The sequence below is a fragment of the Neovison vison genome, chromosome X, assembly GCF_020171115.1.
Source record: "Neovison vison isolate M4711 chromosome X, ASM_NN_V1, whole genome shotgun sequence".
NCBI classification, from domain to species: domain Eukaryota; kingdom Metazoa; phylum Chordata; class Mammalia; order Carnivora; family Mustelidae; genus Neogale; species Neogale vison.
The window spans coordinates 120,971,061-120,991,301 of NC_058105.1; the positions used below are offsets into that span (position 1 = coordinate 120,971,061).

General features: G+C 38.8%; 1 protein-coding gene across 3 annotated transcripts in view; it reads right to left on the reverse strand.

Annotated features, from left to right (window-relative positions):
* The window catches only part of GLRA2 (glycine receptor alpha 2), a 185,950-nt gene that overhangs the window by 104,259 nt on the left and 61,450 nt on the right, over window positions 1–20,241 (reverse strand). For all 3 annotated transcript variants that reach the window (XM_044234455.1, XM_044234454.1, XM_044234453.1), the window contains exons 5-7: window positions 11,780–11,862; window positions 8,672–8,809; window positions 6,720–6,934 (exon numbers count right to left, since the gene is read on the reverse strand). In XM_044234455.1, the coding sequence (XP_044090390.1) occupies window positions 6,720–6,934; window positions 8,672–8,809; window positions 11,780–11,862 (436 nt within the window). The remainder of the gene's footprint in view (window positions 1–6,719; window positions 6,935–8,671; window positions 8,810–11,779; window positions 11,863–20,241) is intronic.

The window sequence follows — 20,241 nt, forward strand, 5'->3', positions numbered from 1 at the left end:
TACAGTCTCTAGCTAGAAACATTCTCATGGGGAATAAAGCAAGACCAAACATGGTAAGACTATGGCCTCTTTTGTTTTAAATTTCAAGCTGTCCTGGGTTTGGCAGCTGCTTGAAATGGTCCAGCTGGTCTTAGTTGACCAGATGGCTGAAAAGTAAGGGGAAATTTCCTTATATAGGACATAGGGCATTTCAGTTAATAATGGCCAAAGATAATACCTCTGGATCCGTGCTTTAAGGAGATGGTTAGGGATCTGTCAGTCACCAGCATACCACATCAACCCAACTGTCCCCTACCAACACCTACTCTCACCTCTACAGTCTCTGGGCTGCTGCTACAGATGAGGACTCAAGACTCACTTAGGAGTAGCTTCAAACCATTCAGCAATAATAGCAAATACAGAGTAAAGGAAAATACTTGTTTAACTCTGTTTGGCCACATTCAAAGCCTGCCTGAAGTCTCACAGCCTTCTATTTAATTCATCCTGATTTTTTCCTGTGGGTCAAAAAGACAATAATACACCCAGCCTTTAGTCTACTACTAGGGGTTTTGTGCTCCAAATAGAAAATTACCAGCAGATCAGCTTCTTGGAGGTTGGCAGAGATGTATATTTAAAAAACCAAATTTACGGCTTCAAATGGGAAGGCACCTATAGAACAGAAACCATGCTGGCATTTCATTTTCCTGTATTTAGGGAGGAGATGGAACTTCTGGAAACCAAATCAAACCAAACGAAACCAGACCAAACAAAACAAAAACCACAAAAAGCTTTGGTTGGCAGGAAAGCAGGAAATTAACTTGGAATCAATAAACACAAGTTTCTTACTTGAAATGTGTTTAAAATTTGTGAAGCACGTTGGAAACCTGCCCAGAATGTCTTCTAGAAAAGCTTATTTTGAGTGTAGCCCAAATATTATGAGTAGGAAGTCCTCGTTGCCTGGGGTGACCTTTGCCACCTCCTACCTTACCTATTTAATCTGCTTCATAGATTCAGCTCAGGATCCCTCCAAGCCATTTTCCTAACACTACTTCTCTCCCTCCTTCTCTGGCTCTCTTCTTCCAGCCCCCTTCCTCCCCCTCCATTTCTCCCTACTTCATTTAATAGGTTAGGCATCGTTCTGGGTGTCCTTGTATTCCGCATTGTGTAACAATTACCATTCCAAGTATCTGCCTCTGGCATACTAGAAGACAAGTTCCTGAGGGCTGGGACTATGTTTTATTTATCTCTGATTTCCTTAACCCCTAACACAATGGGTGGCACAGAGAAAACAGTCAATAAATATTAGTTGAATAAATGAATGGATGAATGAATCAACAATTAAATTACACCTGGCATACCACTTAACCATAAGTCTTTTTAATACTGTATATTCATTTACTAACCCACTCTTTACTGAGCACCTACTATGAGTCAGGTGTTGTATTAAGCAGTAGGTATGTAAACATGGATGATATCAATGGAGCCCTTGCCCTCATAGGGATAAAGCTCTACAATTAAGTATGTTTATTCATGAGTGTAACAGTATGGGAATGGGATATTCTTTTCTCAGAATGTCAACTTAAGCCTCACTCTGAAGGGAGACTCTACAAAGGATACAGGACTTGCTAGAACAAAGCAAATGTCATCTAGAGACAGTTGCACTCCATACCCTGTAACATTACAGAAAACTAGACATTCGAAAAGAATTACTTGAAGTAATGGGATTCATGGATAACGACAGTGCTGTGGCCTTTTCCCTATTTTCCTAAAGATGGGGAGAAGAGGTTTACCCCCACCCTGGTAAGAGAAAAGACTGGCATCTCCTGCACATGTCATGCATCTGTTGAGCTGCTGAAATTTCAACATATTGCTCCTGGATCAGAGAGTAAAGGTGTTATTAGGAGAACCTGTCATGTATCCTCAGAAGTTTGGGTTTTTATTTAAAAAATAAACAGCAGTACTTGTTTCTCACCTGAATAAATTCTGAAGGGAGTAAGCTAGCTAGAATACCTAAGGTGGTAGGGTGAAAGCAAACATGTTAACAGTTAAGTTGCATTTCCACTATTTAGCAAGGCAATGAACACACATTCTTGGTGCACCAAATAAATGGTGTGGAAGATAGATGTGAATCATCTTCAAAACATGTCAACCAGGAGGGCTATCTGCTTGAGTAAGGAGAGCCTGGGAGTAAGAAGTTGTATGAGATATGCTGGTAGGAGGTGATAGATAAGAGGAGATAAGATACCAGCCAGAGATTGCGTTATTCATCCATGAATGGTGTCCTGTGCAGGATCCCCAGGAATTATCAAGGAACTCAAGTTCAACCATCAAGAATGCAGTATTTGGAGGCTTCCCATTAGAGAAGGCAAGAGTTCAAATACAATAGTGTCAGTCTTGTACAACTTTCTTCCATCCACTCTTTCACTCTCCGCCCTTAACAGTAGAGAAGCAAGCAACAGGAGTGGGGAAGAGAATTGGAAAAGCAAGGGTAACAACTGTGAAAAGCAAGGGTAAGAACAGACAAATGTCCACCTCTCTGGACATCTTCAAGCCGAAGATTAGGCCTGGACTGGGGGCAAGGAAGGAAAAGAGCGTTGAGTTGGTTGTTAGAATAAAGTTTTATTTCAAGCTATCTGATTTTTTAAAAAATCTGATAACGGACTGTGCTAAAGTACTTTATCACCAATACTTTAGCAGTCTATTAAATTGTAAAACACCTTTGGTTCATTCTGAGTCTAATGGAATGGCATATAGTAACTGAGAATCTATGGAATCCTTCTGAAGTGTCCTCCGGGTACAGGGAAAATAAAACCAGTGGAGGATGTTTAATGGAAGTTACTGGAGAAAAATAGAGCCATTGCTTATTCAGATGCTCTAGAGCTTAACCCATTCAATAGATTGCCTACCTATGAAAGACACGTGTGTGGGTTTATACACACACACACAAATGCATATAACAAACTTTAGCTCGCCTCATTTGCATTATGATTATAAACAAATAATGGGCCATCCAAAGAACATGGTATCTTCTACTCATAAGGCCCTTTATGAGTCTTCTAATATTACTTCCCATCCCATGGAGCAGTCTTTTCTATCATATTATGGACTGGGAACAAATAACAATAAAAATAACCAGAATGAATTGAGTGCTACCATGTACTAAAACTGGGCAAAATGATTTATATATGTAATATCTCATCTCATCCTAGTTCAATTTTTACAAGGAGCAGATAAGGTCATTCTCATTTTAGAAATGTGGAAACAGGCTTGGAGAGGTTGAGTGTAAAGAGGTCTTTAAGATTTAGATCTGGGAGGCCTGCCTGTACTTCAGAATATGTATTTGTGGATATATTCTTAACTTCCCAAAGTCTACTTGAGGACTTCTGAAAAGAGAGACATAGTCCTTTAGAGAAATTCCATTCTTCTGTAGTGTATGTGATATTATTATGAGATTCTTCCATATATTAGAACTCTAATATTTTCTGTAAAACATTTATAGATTCTGTGTTAAGTCTATCTTCCACATGGTCTCCCATGGGGAAACGTGGTTGTTCATTAACTTCTTTATCCATTCAATGAGGATTTATTGATCATCTAGCATAAGTAACAGACTGTACTAAATGCTGAAGTTAACCTGATGAACAAGACAAAATTTTTGCCTGAATGGGAAGATATTGGGCATCTCCCTACAGTTTGTCCCTCATTTGCTCTAATCATCCTCAATTTCTTCTTTTTTTTTCCAATTGTAAAATAAGATTTAAAAAATATATCAGGGCAAGATGAACCATGAGAGACTATGGACTCTGAGAAATAAACTGAGGGTTTTAGAGGGAAGTGAGGTGGGGAATGGGTTAGCCCAGTGATGGGTATTAAGGGGGGCACAGATTGCATGGAGCACTGGATGTTATATGCAAACAATGAATCATAGAATACTACATCAAAAACTAATGATGTACTGTATGGTGACTAACATAACATAATATAATAAATACATAAATGAATAAATACACACACATGTCTTCTAGAACACAATGAGACACAAGCCCTCATATACAAATATATAACGATCGCACCTAGAAAAGCAAACAATAAAATCCTAAATATCCAAGATAGTGAGATAAATGGTGATTAATATACCAGATCAATATGTCATTGAAAATTATGTTCATGATAGATTTTTAATGCTATGGAAATGGAGGATAGTATATAACTGTCTTTGTAGACAGTTTTGATCCTATTTTCTGGGTGTGCATGTGTGTGGGTTTGCCTCCAAATGTGCATCAAAGAAAGGCTGGAAGAAAATATACCAAAGTCTTAACGACAGTTACTTAGTGGATAGTTAATTTTAATGGTATTTTCTATATCTTCTATTTTTTCTCTAACAAGCATGTCTTACTTTTAAAGTGCAAGGTGCATGCCTAGTCTGTAAAGAGCTACCAACTCTGAGACAACTGTACAATCAGCACAGTGGTGCTTCTGCTTGGGGACTACAGTGTTTATAAATTAAAATGAGTATGTGTGTGTGTATGTGTGTGTGTAAACGTATGGTCAATTTTTTTATTTTTCATGACTCACTTTTTATCCCATTTTCCTTTCTCACTGTTATCCATGAGTCACATCTCCCCACAGTCAGTTGAGAGCCAACCATGTTTAATAATAGCCTCAGAAAAACATACGTAGGATGATAAACCTGCTGATGACAAAATGATAACCATTATGAGTTCGGAGCCAAGTATAAAATGAATTTTGATTATACTTATCTCTTAGTTTATCGGAGTTCCTGATTGCCTCTACAGACAAAGATCACTGATCAGTGACCATTGATTCAACAATAGTTTTGACCATTGATGTAGAATCGTAATAGCTAATAAGAATGAATAGCAAATTTATAAAAACAGAAGCTCCCATTTTGAGATGAAATGACTACTTTTTTAAATAGCAATGGGAATTTGGAGGCTATAAATGTCTTCCTTTTTGACATTATCTGTTTAAAACTTGTAATCAATTCTTTAGCTATCTATTAAATTGTAAACTACATGTTTTGTGCATGGGGTTTAATGGCATAGCATGCAGTGATGGCTAGAACAAATGACTAACAAGCCATAAGTAAATGAACCTGTTTGGGTTGAGGCACACAGTGGATTAGGATTTTTTTTTAAAGATTTTATTTATTTATTTGACAGAGAGAGATCACAAGTAGGCAGAGAGGCAGGCAGACAGAGAGAGAGGAGGAAGCAGGCTCCCCACTGAGCAGAGAGCCCGATGCGGGACTCGATCCCAGGACCCTGAGATCATGACCTGAGCCGAAGGCAGCGGCTCAACCCACTGAGCCACCCAGGCGCCCCTGGATTAGGATTTTTAGTAGGTAAAATTGATTTGTGATCATGTAGCTGAAAAGAAAGCTGTTAGTATTTCTGCTATCTGTATTTCAATAGAAATGCAACACAAGTATTTTGTACAGTATGTTATCCGAGAAAGTTAAAAAATATCAGAAATAGGTTTATCCCTTTCTCTATTAGCATACAAATCTAATATTTATCTTTGGAGGCATAGAAGTTGGAAAGTTTGTATGACAGTTCCCCCAGCATTCAGTCCATCTCCAGGACAGCCACAGGCCTCCTCCATATGTCATCTTATCTTCCAGCACAGCAGATAATGTGGAACATGATCTAACATATCTCATGTCAAATGCAGCACAATTGAACATAAGCTCAAGCCAGCAAAGATAGGGGATTATACCTCAATTATTTGCTGGAACTAGGTTTTGGAGAGACTGCTCAACCAGTATGAGACAGTGTACAGTGAATACTAAATTGAACACACATTCCTGGAAAATTGAAGCCAGCAACTCAATGTACTTTTCCAGTGAAAAGGAAATACCCATAGGCACTCTCTCGGGGTGCTGGGACATTTCATAACAGGACAATTATCATTGTTTGTTTAGGCAATACTTACAACTATAGAGGGCCTGCCCTCACATAAAAATAAATTATACAGCCATTATGGATTACTCTTTGAAGTGCTACAAAATGTCTATGTGTACCTATTATGCATCTCACGCTTCTTTATCCACCTGCCATGGTTGTCAGAATTTTCACCATCTTGGAAGACTCCACTGTTCTTTCTCTAGGTAACCATGTCACTTGAAAATAATAGTGTGTCAGCCATTAAGGTAAATTAAGGAATGGCAAAGATTCATGTATCTGCTTTGCTGCACTCTAATTTTTATAGTTATATCTCATATATACTCAATGATGTAGCTTTTCTGTATAAATTTCCAGGAGCTTAATTCAAACTTTTTTTTTACTGTAAATGACTTCACTGAGTGTATGAATCACAATAGGCTCACCAATGAACACTTGACAATATAGCATAAGTTGCATCAATCTTACTCTAATCCCTACAAGCTTCGTGGCTCATGAACAGCAGGAGGTCAAAAGCAGTCAAGGACTTCTTAGACATAATTCCTGAGCCATGTTTCTGCCTCCACTCCTTCCTCTCCTCTCTCAACCCTGATTCCCCTCTGCCCTAATTGATCTGATTAGGGACCTCCCATGTCCTCAGAGCTCTAATTCTCTCAAACTCAGCTCTTCATTCTCTTCTTACATTGCACCTCCAACAGTACCACAGGATGCCAAACATTTCTTTCTCCACAGTATTCTCCAGGTCACAAGACCTTTGACAACCCGCGCCTGCCCCCCGATCCCCGTCACTTGTTGTCAACTAAGGAGACTTCTTACCTTTGGCAGAGATGCCCTGGAACCCGAACTCTGGGTGGTCATTGTTAAGACGGTGGTGATGCCCAGTGCAACCCTAGCAGGGGCTGCATCCATGTTTATCCAAAAGGAGACCCAGGACAAAATGACTATCAACAGACTGGGGATGTACATCTGGATCAAATAGTATCCCATCTGGCGTTCCAGGTGAAACTTAACCTCGATGCAGGTAAACTTTCCTGAAAGCAGGAAATAATGATATAAAATCCAATTCAAATTTATCTTTCCCATTCTTGCCTCCCATTGTTTAGTTTTTAAGAGCATTACAGGTGGATTTGGAAGATGGCACAAAATGCTCACCCTACATAACCAATTCAACTCTTTTTCAACTCTATCAGTAATTCAATTAACAGTTGTGAGAATGAGTGGTCTAAAGAGTCACAGGACTAAGGGCACCTGGGTGGCTCAGTAGGTTGAGAATCTGACTATTAATCTCAGCTCAGGTCTTGATCTCAGGGTTGTGAAAAGGGTTGTGAATTCAAACCCTGCATGAACCTACTTTAAAAAAAAAAAAAAGAGTCACTAGACCAAACCATTTTCCTAAATCTGTGCTTGTAGCTTGATTATTTAGACAAAGCTTCAGAATTTGCAAGCCTGTCAGAAACTGACCAGTAGAAATAGTCACATTTTGTGAGGTTATAATATGTAATATATAACATAGAATACATATGGTATATATGTATAGCATATAATATATAATGCATAATATGTAACAGTTGAAAATAGTAAAGTTCACATGGGGCTTTCAAAGTATTTGGAAAATTGTCTATCTTTGTGCTATTCATAATAAGAGAAAAATGTACATTTGTGTATGCCCTGCATACAGTCTAGTCATTGTAGCAATTTCCTAGCTTTCTGGGTAATTGCTTGAGTACATTTAGAATATTCCTAGAATCTATTTACAGTGTTACAGTACTTATAAAAAAGAGTACATACAAAGATATTACAACTTTTAACATACTATAAAGAGACAGATGTTCCTGCCCCTTGCCATTTTTCTTCCTCTTTAATTGGTTTGGAGACAGAACCCTGGAAGGTAATTTGGCTTAGTCCACACAAATTATGAGAGATAAGGTCGGATTCCTCTGGGTCAGGAAAAACACCTTGGAATCAGGTTTTGGCCACTTCATAAGAAGCACTATTGACTATTGGAATAAGTATTCATGAACATTCTATTTAGCAAGTGACCTGGAGCAGTCACTGAATAAACCATCCTGTCTAGCTTTCCTCTCCATTATCAGCTTATGTGGTATCAAACACCGGGACATTCATAGGAAAAGCCATCAACTTTACTAGACAGTCACAATTTTCCAGGTAACAACATATGCCCACTTGTTACTACCAACTCATATTCTCCCTCTGACCCATGTGTCTATCAGCACTACTGACAGTGCATGGCATCAGAGCCAGCTGAATTCCCATCAGCTGGTTTTCATCCAAATTCTTATCACCATCACCACCAAGGAGTGGAGTGCATAGTAACTGTATTTCTGGGTTTACAAAGACCTATGTGGTTATTCCTCTCTTCCACTAAGTCAGAGAATACAAACTGATCTGAGGACCCAATGGCAAGAGTGGATGTCAAGAATGGGCCAGAATTTATACGTTTTCTGCACTATATACAAAGTCTTGTACACATTTCCTCAGACTCATTTGACAGCACATGGTCAGCAAGGGAACAACAGAAGAATCCCAAATCTTTTTCCTTTAACTCCATTTTGAAAAAATTATCTATTGGGCTCACTGATTTATGCCAGAGGGCTCAAGCATCTTATCTGTAAAGGGGGTTTTGAGCCAGGGTCTGCGTCTTGTAACTCCATTTTCTTCGTAAAGATATAGCAATTAAGGGGGTGTGGTATGTAGGCCATGTTGCAGACTAGAGCCCACTTGGGCTTAGCAGCTGAAAGTAAACTTACCAGTGTTATAGTGCTTCGTGCAATAGCCAAGTTCCTTTTCTTCTTTCAAAATAAACTGAGGCAGGGTCAGTCCTTCAGCAACTTGAACTGGACCATCGCTTAACCACTCAAATATCAGGTCGTTCATCGTGTACCCAACTGGAGTAAACAAATCATAGCGAAAAATTAAATGCATCTTTCCAAGAAAGCTTGAAAGTCTATCCATGTAAAGAACAAACAAGGAAACCATCTAAAGCAGACACATGCTCAATCAATTCAAAATCATTTTTAGTAAGGGAGCTACAATCATCATGTCAGCTACATGTCATTGAAGCCAAAGAAATTGAAGAGAGAAAGCTATTTCTGAATGATTTTTTCTGTGTAATGGGAGAATGGAATCTCTAAAGTCCATTTTCTTCTGCCCTCTTGATTTATTAAATCTTTCTGAAGAACAAACAAGTAAATGGATATAAAAATCCTTCGAAGGTTGTCTTTACTTGAAAGAGCTGTGTCTGTGACAATCCGGTAAGATAATGCAATTCATGGCACTAGTCTTAGTATTTCAAATGAAAAGAATTCTTCTTCTTTTTTATTAAATGAGAATGAATTCATCACAGCCCTGCCTAAAATACTTCCATTGCAAACTTGGCCCCTCTTCTAGGGTATATTAGATTTGTTTTCAGAAAGCTTATATTAGGATCATAGGGAAAGGAAGGGAGAACCGAAAGGGAAGAGATGAGAGAGGGAGACAAACCATGAGAGACTCTGCGTCCGGGAAACAAACTGAGGGTTGCTGGAGGGGAGATGGTTGGGGGGATGGGGTGACTGGGTGATGGACATTAAGGAGGGTACATGATGTGTTAAGCACTGGGTATTATACACAACTAATCTATCATTGAACACTACATCAAAAAGCAATGTTGTATTATTGTTAGCCAATTAATTAGCCAATCTGTTGGCTAATTAAATTTAAATTTTAAAAAAAGAAAGCTTCGGTTAAAGCTCTTGTGGTCAATCCTCTGTTATTTTGCCAAGTGGGGAGGCATAGGCAGACAACCTAAAAGGAAGTTGTGGAATAATGCAAATCGGGAATGTTCATTTGTGCTAGCATCTTGCTAACTGGGCCCACTCATCACGATGATTAATATGACGTAAAACAGATTCTCCATCATGTAAGGTTGTATTGTTATATGACTCCTGAACCATACAAAGCAAGAATGTTATCGGTTTAGTAAACCAGATTTAGCTCTTAGTTTCCAAGTTCCCACTAACTAGGTCATTATGTGCTAAGTGCTGGATCTTTTTGCACCCCAGGACGAAGGCTGCTATTCCTTCAGGTATCATTTCTCTCCCTTCCCTCTTTGTGGTATTTGAACTCGAACATGAAAGTGAGGAGGACAAGGGATATTATGTGAGGTCTTGGTGAGCCAATAACTTGAGCATATTTATTGAGTTTATAGATTCTTGTTTACTGTAAGATAGTGACTCACCAAAGCTACCCAGAAATGACACAGTTAACTGGAATCTACTTTCCTCTTTCTTTGGAGCCACCTTTTCTATTCAAAGCCAAAAACAAAATATGGAAAGCAAGAGATTACAAAGAGGAGCCTGTACAAACATTGATGTTCCACAAAGAGAATGGCCAACCCTGTCTCTTGCACTGCCACACTATATGAGTACTCGTTGGGTGTCTCCAACCAATGTGAGAAGATTATATCCCCATATTCGTGTAATCCCATATTCGTATCCAATCACCTTCTTACTGGTCACCACAATAATAGTTGTTGCCAGCCATCCTGAAGCCCCAGAGTGGGACAGACAGTTGAGGGAAAGACAGATGAGGAAGGAGGAAGTAAGTAAGATGAGGGTAAAAAAGGAGGGAATAATTCCCATCCTTCCCATTCGAAGTTAGTGGTGAACACTTTGTGGTTTCGTTACTTCTAGGGCCTGCAAGGACCAAACGTATTTACTAATTGGAGTATTTTAAATCTTGGAGGAGCCTCAGATGACAGCGATGCTTGCTGTTTTACAGAGAAAATAAGTGTTGGGTTGAGGCAAGAGAGAGTTTGGACCAGTAGAGGAGACACAAAGAAGGAACCATTATATAAGAAAATGTTTTTCTCAACTTTCTTCTCAAGAGAAGAGGCAATAGGGAAAAAAAAATACATAAAACCTATTGTAAATCAGAAATTCTCATTTTGTCCCTGACAACTTCTTAAAACAAAGACATTTCATTATTTTGTCTACTTCTGTAGGGAGTTTCAAGAGAAATCTACAGTGATTTTAAGTGATCACAAGAAAACCCTGTCACTGCCTCTTTTTTAATAATAGTTGTTGTGTCTTTTTATCTTTATTATTCATCTAAACCAAGAAGTTAAAAGTATTTGCTTGCCCTTGCCTCATTAAATCTCCTAACATCCCTGTAGGTCAGTAGTGCTTATTATTCTCTGCACTTTACAAACAGAGAAAGTGACAGAACAAGACAAAAAAATTTTCATGTCTCTTGCCTAAAAATCCTATTACCTTGGAGGCATCAGCAGCGTATGGCACGTGTCAAAGATTTCAGTGACATCAGGGCTAAGACATAAAGGGGACAAAGTAGACAGCATTTCTCTATTTCCTTCCCCATGCCTTTGTGGATCCCCTACCCATCGAAGGGAAATGCCTATTCTCCATATCATCTCTGGCCCCCCTGTTCTTATGTCCTCCTCCGGCTAAGGACCCTGTATCTTGTTCTCAAATCAATTATCCCTTCCTGCCAAAATTCCTTTGGGGTAATGGTCTATATGAACATAAGATAGAAACAAGTACAATTTTCTGATGAGAGAGTGATTCATTTTAGAGATTGAATGACAAGTAATTTTAATTTTCCCAAGAGATGTTTTCATTTCAAATAAAAGCTACTAAATCAGGTTTGGTTTTGTGAGGGAGGATGAGATATTTGGCATTTTACTTGAAAGATTTTCTGTGTATGAGACAGGCACACTTGCTTGTCCTTCCATTAGGGCCTTGGGAGTTGGTAATATGTAGAGAATGAGTCTTATGAGTCCTTTCTTCTTAATCACAAACTTAAAGAACCAAGTCATCAGTTAAAACAAGCAGGCAGTCATTTCAACAGTAGGAACTTACAGCTCTCCAGCTGCATTGTACAAGTCTGGACATCCATTGGAAAATTCTTCAAGTCCATGGGACAGGATAAGGTCAAGGTGAGTCTTAGAAAAAAAATTAAAAACAAGTTTTAGATCTGCAAGGTCTGATTCTTGAGAAACAAATCAACAATACATTTGGCATTAAGCAAAGAGACACTGATTGAAATAATGAAATCTAAGCTCCATGCAGTGCAATGCTCTCTATTTTTCAAGTGAACAAGTAGTCATTGTAAATTTTTAAAATATTATAGCATTTTGTTATAACCTCTTACTCTCTATTTCCCAACTTCCGGTCTCTGATTCCCACCTCAGTGATCTCAAGTCTATTCTAGAATCAACAAGAGCCCTGAGAAATAGTATCATATGACAACAATGTGCTCTTGCCCACACTGATGTCCAAAACACGTAAAGTTTATACTATTTTAGAATTATACTTTGGGAGAGGTGGACTTTGCTTCAAGAACAGTAAATGAGGGGCGCCTGGGTGGCTCGGTGGTTTAAGCCTCTGCCTTCGGCTTGGGTCATGATCTCAGGGTCCTGGGATCGAGCCCCACATCAGGCTCTCTGCTCAGCGGGGAGCCTGCTTCCTCCTCTCTCTCTCTGCCTGCCTCTCTACCTACTTGTGATCTCTCTCTGTCTATCAAATAAATAAATAAAAATCTTAAAAAAAAAAAAAAGAACAGTAAATGATGTGATAAACATAAGTGATTGTGATGGGCATTGGGTCTCCTTCCATCAAACGGGCAAATGCTTAACTCTTCATTTGCTAATCCACCTGGACAGGTTCACAATATATTATAGCACTTATTCTAGAATTTTGACAAATCTGGAGCAAGTAATGCTTGAGTTGAGAAAGACATTTGAGGACGGTAGCTTATACATAGTCTTCACCTCTCCACACCAAAGAAAGACTGCTATGTTCTTCCTTTCCTTTTGCCTTAACTTTTCAGAGCTCCAGCCAGCTCTGACCATGCTTTGTATCAGGATACTGACTGAGCTGCTATCTCTTTCCCACCATTTCCTTGTTTATTCCTCAAGGAGATGATGCACACCTCTTCCTATTCAATTTTTCTAGACCTCAGAAATGTAAGGAAGGAAAGTGAGAATCACCGGATCTAGGTTCCCTTCCCAGTATCACCTCAAACACTCTCTGTCCCCTAAGAAAGACCTTAAACTCAATAAACATTCATCTCCTTTTCAAAGGATGGGCTAGGATAAAATGATGCTATTCCCATTTAGCTCCAACATTAGCATCCCCGTTACTCTAAAGTTCACTGCTCCAAATTTTGTTCATTTTCTCTCAGACATCTTTTATATGTATAGAACCCTCTGATGCTTGAACAGGTAACTAAATTCTCCTTCCTGTCAAGCTCTTTCTTGCTCTCCTCTCCCGGTTCGCTTGTCTTTTTCTTTCACAGCTTTATTTCATACATTCCATGCAAGCCAAGGCAAAACAAGAAGTAGTGGCACACTTATGTTAAAGGAAAAAATGCTTGGGAGTTGAAGTGAGAGTAGGTGAAGAATCTATGCTGACAGTCTTCAAAATTTTGTTAAAATACAAGAATGACTGGGAAAAGCAAGATACAAAGCAGTACATTGTAATCCCAATTATGTAAAAACAAGCTTTCAGTCTTGGAAATAAACAACACTCTGTTAAAAGTAAGTACTTCGGTTTGGTTTCGTTTTTACTCCTTATCTGGCATTATCTCTGTTGACAAGTATAATTTATTTGAAGGTGTCCATCTTCACATAATTAAACATGCCTATCTTCAAACAATAGCTGAAAGGTAAAATTATAAAATTCCATCTTATTCAGTAATCCTTTTTTATTATTATTAAAATTGTGCCATAAACAGAGTATTTCGCCTTCTTTGATAAACAAACTACGTAGCTTCTGTGGGCTGTTCTGAGAACACAAATACCATGCTTCTAAAGGAAAGAAAATAGCTTTGAGTTCTAAACAACTGACTTTAAAATAACATTTTAGACAGGAAATGTAATTTCTGTCAGTCATGGAGTTCATTTAGAGAAAGATATAAATGGAGATACTGATATTTAGATTTTTTCCCATCACAAAGACTTTATTTATTTATTTATTTATTTTAGAAAACACAATATTGTTGAGATTAATGGCATGAACACTTTGAGGTAAAAGTAAAAGAATTGGGGCGCCTGGGTGGCTCAGTGGGTTAAAGCCTCTGCCTTCGGCTCAGGTCATGATCCCAGGGTTCTGGGATTGAGCCCCACATCGGGCTCTCTGCTCAGCGGGGAGCTGAAAAATCTTAAAAAAAAAATTATTTTTAAAGTAAAAGAATCAAAATGAAACTTTCTAGTAATCGCTAACATAATAATTTAAAAAAAGGAAAAAAAACTTTTTAAGACCTGGCACTTTATAAAGGGGGAAGAGAGCTCAGCAGGATCTATGGATAGGGTTTTGTTATTAAAACAATGAGAATCTATTTTTTTCTCTCCTATTTTTTTTAAAATGGAAGTATTTTCATCAAATAAAAAATATGTTCATCAGACAAAAACAATCGGGGGCATGTGCATAATTTAAGTGAATCAAAACCAGAAACTGGAAATTTCATCATCATACTTTTGAGAAGTTAGAAAATAGTAAAAGTGAAAATGAATATGAATACAACTTTAAAAAACATGCAACACTTAATTCAACGGTATTCCATTTGCTATTAGAAACAACCCAAATGTAATATTCTTAATCATAGGCTTGCTGAATATTATTTTTTTGTGTGAAGTGAACTAAAAAATCACATTGATTTAGGGAGACAAGGCCTCACATACCATTATTTCTGCCTTTGTGGAAGATCTCACAATCCTACAGGGACCCACAATTCTTTGGGTCAAAACTATGAAAAGTATGGAAAACTCCACTGAGAGAAGTTCCCAACAAGCATGAAACTATCTGAATTCTGTCTCAGCTGAGAACTCAGCCAATATTTTCCTTCTTCCTCATTTGTTTTTCTAATTTCCTTTCTTGATAGGTTTTGTATTGGAACCCAATGGACACCAATACAAAGAGAAAAAGTTAAGGGCTCGTAGTTTGCTAAATCAGGTCATTAGCTGAGCAAATGGGAAGAGATTGTAGAGACCTAATCAATCCCTTCATGGGTCACAGAGCCCATAATTTATGAGGTCTTGTTTACCACATATCTACAGGTCTCAAGTTCAGACTCGCCCTCTACTTATTTTTTTCCTTTTTCATTGGAGTATACATTACACCCAGTAAAAACATACCAATCTTATGTTACAGCAAATGACATATTATATCTTTATCCACCTATCTAACAAGCACCCAGATGCAGATTTAAAATACCCCATTACTCCAGAACTTCCCCCTGCGCTCTCTTGCCTTGATAGAACTTTCAAAAGTAACTACCACTGTACTTCTTTTTTTCTAAGCTATTTTTTTATTTTAAAAATGTGAATTTGGGGGAGGGGGGAATTAGACTGATATTATTTTCCCAAAAGGACATCTCTACTGAAATGTAGAAATAGTACCAAATAAGACTGACACAAAATCATACTAAAACATGAAAAAAAATTTTATCTCTTTTACTCTGGCTCTCCATCTATTTCGGTGGGTCTTACAGAATTAAATAGTTTAATTGAAACTCGGACATTTTGCTGCCAGATACTGCCTACAGCGTGTCAGATATGCTCTCGTCTTCCCCGTGATCTAAAATATTAAGGCCACTGCCCCTGAAGGCACTGAGCTGAAGCCACCCATTTTCCATTCGTTTTTTGTTAAAGAACTCATTTCCTGAAGCTTTATTACACATTCCCCTACTGTCACTGTAGTTGACACGCATGCATTCGGGGGGACCCCTGCTCCTGTTTGCACAAGGTAAAGAATAAAGTTTACTTACGGAGGCCCTTTTACTTTACTGAGAGTAAGAAAGCTGCATACCCATTTCTATACTAAAAGCAAAAATAAATAAATAAAATGATGCACAGGAAGCCAGTCTCGCAAAATCTCATGTCCCTTTCATATTCTTCCTCTCCTGCTCAGTTCACCTGCCCATCAAACCGCTTTCAGATTTATACCTTACTGCAAGTTGAAATGACTGATAGAAGCAGACATTATAAACTGTTTCAGGGGAGGCCTGGGTGGCTCAGTTGCCAGCTGCTTCGGCTCAGGTCATGATCTCAGCGTCCTGGGATCGAGTCCCACATCGGGCTCCTTGCTCGGCAGGGAGCCTGCTTCTCCCTCTGCCTCTGCCTGCCTGTCTGCCTGTACTCGCTCTCTCTCCCTCTCTCTCTGACAAATAAATAAATAAAATCTTTTAAAAAAAAAAAAACTGTTTCAGTTACCCTTGCATGTATCTCTCCCCTATAACAATGCAAGATCCATAAAGCTGGGGACTCTTTTTTTTTTTTTTAAAACCATCTTAAACAGTGCTAGACACAGAGTATTCAGTAAATATTTGTGGAACAAATGAATGAATCAGCATCCTAAGGCTGTCGAAATGGGAAAGGACTGTGGATTTAGAAGAGAGGAACCTGGTCACCAGAGCCCGGGGTTATTGCAAAATTACAAGGCAGGCAAGAGAAGCCAGCAAAGCTTGCTTGCCCTTTCTGTAAGTTGCTAAGTGGTTCTTATTAGAAGTGCGGCAAATCAAGCTGAAGGAAAGTTAGGAAGCTCAGTCCACCTGTCCTTGAGCCTTGGACAGAAAGCTGGGTCCATGGCCAGGACTATTGTCACATAGCTAGACAGATGCTGATTTATCATTTAACTTTCCATTGTTAGGGTGGACAGAAAGCTCCCTGACTCTTGAAACAACTACCGGTTCATAAGGAACTCAGTGTTAGAAATGGGAATTCATTTTCAGTGAAAGATTCTTAAGGGGAAAAAAAGCCATTTGAAGAAAAAACGAATTTTCAGGTAGAAATATAAATTTTAATGAGTGATCTTGCTTGAAGCAAAGATTCCTAGTGTACTATTTTGGGAGAGTTCATTCTAATGGTACAGGAATCTGTCTTGCTTGGAGAGGAAGGACAAAAGGATACTTTTGTGTTTTTCAGGAGAAGCAAAAGAGTCCCTGGTATATTCCTATCGTTCCTCTGTTAGGGACCATGTTTAGCACACTCTGTGTAGCACACCACAAAACCCCACAGAAGGGACAGGACTTATGGTGAGGGTTTTTTGCTTTTTGTTTTTAACATTACAGTGCTTAATAAGGAAAAATAAAAATTTAAGTGATGACAAGGATAGTATTCATAATCATAATTCTGTGAGCACTTGCTATAGGTCAAGTACTCTTATTATTTTACAGTCATGGGATACCATCCCATAATGCGGTGTTCTCTTTGTTTTTAAGATAAGCAAATTGAAGCTCAGAGGATAAGCCATTTTCCCAAAGCTACAAAACCATTAAGTTACCAAAGTTAGGTTTGAACCCAACTTAATTGATGTCAGATCCATTTATTTTTTTCCACATTTTCTCCTTGTGGGGGAAAAAAAAACTTAGTCGTTTATCATCCTCTTTTGTTTGCAAAGTCAACAGAGTGAGTTGTAGATACCTTAGTTGCCCTGTACCTGGTCAGGGATACCCTTTTCATTTTTCTTCAGGAATCCAGACTTCTCATGATCTATTCTTTTAAAAACTCTTCTAGCCTCTCCTGGTAGCCTCACAGAGTAGAAGTGTCATTGACTAGGGATCCAGGGATCTAGGTGGTAAACCCAGCTTACCCATAAAGAGCTATTTGACCTTAACTAAATCTCTGGCCACCCACAAGCCTATCCTGTTCAAAATTCTTATGATTCTAAACTATAAGTGAAGCTGGCCAGATTAAAGTATTTCTTCTTATAGGTGAATTTGCATTCTTAAATATAATAGAAAACTTTAAATGCCAGTAATAATGCTTCATAAAATAGGAACTTTCTGGTTACCTGGGTATATCAGTGACACATTAGTTGCCCCCACTGGGCTTTGTCATCCAGTATCCTAGAACACAATCCAGTCATCCAGTATCCTAGAACACAATCCAGTCATCCAGTATCCTAGAACACAATCCAGTCATGCAGTATCCTAGAACACAATCCAGTCATCCAGTATCCTAGAACACAATCCAGTCATCCAGTATCCTAGAACACAATCCAGTCATCCAGTATCCTAGAACACAATCCAGTCATGCAGTATCCTAGAACACAATCCAGTCATCCAGTATCCTAGAACACAATCCAGTCATGCAGTATCCTAGAACACAATCCAGTCATGCAGTATCCTAGAACACAATCCAGTCATCCAGTATCCTAGAACACAATCCAGTCATCCAGTATCCTAGAACACAATCCAGTCATGCAGTATCCTAGAACACAATCCAGTCATGCAGTATCCTAGAACACAATCCAGTCATGCAGTATCCTAGAACACAATCCAGTCATCCAGTATCCTAGAACACAATCCAGTCATGCAGTATCCTAGAACACAATCCAGTCATCCAGTATCCTAGAACACAATCCAGTCATGCAGTATCCTAGAACACAATCCCCAAGAACATAAGGACAGCCTTATGGTAAAATGCAGGTTTGTTGACTCTCTCCTCTCAGTTGTACTTTGAAATTTCTGAACCAGGTGACATTCTATTGCCAGGGAGATTTGACAGCATGCATCCAGTATCAAACAAGAGTACTCTCTGAAGCCACCTAGACCTTAAGTGAAAGTAACCTGGGGGCAAGTTAGAAGTCAAGTTAAAAGTACAGCATTAATACAACCTACAGATGGGGAAAGGATCAGGAAATGTTAGGGATTCAGTGGATTACAAGACACTGCCAGGTCAGTTTTCTGATCAAGGTACCCCTTATCATAGTGGATTTAAGCTCTGGTGGGCATAAGTGTCATCTGAAGGGCATCTGAATCCAGCTTCTCAGGTCTTTTTGATAAGCAGCCCAGGTAATACTGATGTTAGTGTCCTGGAGCACATCTTGAGAAGCATTACTTCCACATGTCTCTATGGATGACTTTAATTACTGTCAACAGCAAAGATTAAAAGGAAAAAATTTTGAAAGGGAAATAGGAAGATTGAGAAAGAGGTCTGCAATTTTTCAGTGATGTTAGCACTTTCTTTGGGAAATACTACCTTCTACTTGAAACCAGAGCAGGACAGTTAGGCCCACGTGGGGTTCTAAGTGATTGTACCAGGGCTGTGAGACAGGAGGTGTTAACCATGATCCTCAGTCACAATAGAGAGTCATGCTGGTAAAGTCATGGCTGTGAAACCAAGGTTAGTCCACTGGCAACCAAGGATATGGTGGGTATGGGGACATCTGAGTGGCTCAGTTGGTTAATCTCCAACTTTTGATTTTGGTTCGGGTTGTGATCTTAGGTCATGGAATGGAGCCCCACATCAGGTTGTGCTCTGCGGGGGGTCCGCTTGAGACTCTCGCTCTCCTCCCTTTCCCTCTGCCCTTCCCCCTGCTTGCATGTGCGCTCTCTTGCTCTCTCGCTCTCTCTCTCTCAATCTGTCTCCTCTTGCAAATAAATAAATAATTTTTTTTTAAAGAATATAGTGGATGTGGTCAGGAAACTGGGGTACTTGCTAAGAAGGGTAGGAGGACAGTTTCCAGGTACAGCAGAGAAGAAACCAAATCCATGTCTATTAAAACACACATATGTGCAAAGGTAGACAATGGAACTCTAGTCAGGGCAGTGGCAGTGTATCAGGGCACTGTCCCTGGTCTCTGGACTCGAAAATCAGCCACTGAGAAATTTCAAAGAAAGTTGTATGCATTGGATGAGCCTCAGCTACAAATTTTACAAAGCTCGTGGTACTGGGCAGGAAGGCACACAGAGCACAGAGGAGACACAGCTCTAGGTCCTCAGTGAAAAGATATTAGTGTTAAACAGAAGTCCACCCGGGTTGGAGTCTAGCACATCCATTCAGCAATTTTTGACAAGTGTTTATTGGGCACTGTGCATACCAGACACTTAAAATTACAGTTTCTCTCTTGAAGGAGATCATAGTTTAATATTATTATTATTTATATATTATATGGTAATATATATTAATTATATATAGATTCTTTCAGTGGAAGCTATTGTAAGAATTATGCATGCATTCTTCAACTTCTTAAAATAGTTCCCAAATCCCCATTTAAAAAATATTTCCAGATTATGTCAATCAGACACAACTGAACTGAATTAATTAAGTAAAAAGCTTTTAATTACTCTCTTGTGGCCTAGATCAGTGCTCACACTGGTTGGGTAGAACAGATACCCTTACAGACCTAGATCCTGAGAGGGCTCAGGGAAGTAGGGCTTGTAATAATCATTTGATGCTCCTAAATAAAAGCCCAAGGTACCCACAAAAGGATCTTGATCTATGAAGAGCAAAAATAATTGGTCCAACTTTGGCAAGGCAGGCAAGAGATGAAATTTTTAAACTTATCTTCTGAAAGCTTTGTAATTAAATGTCTGCTTC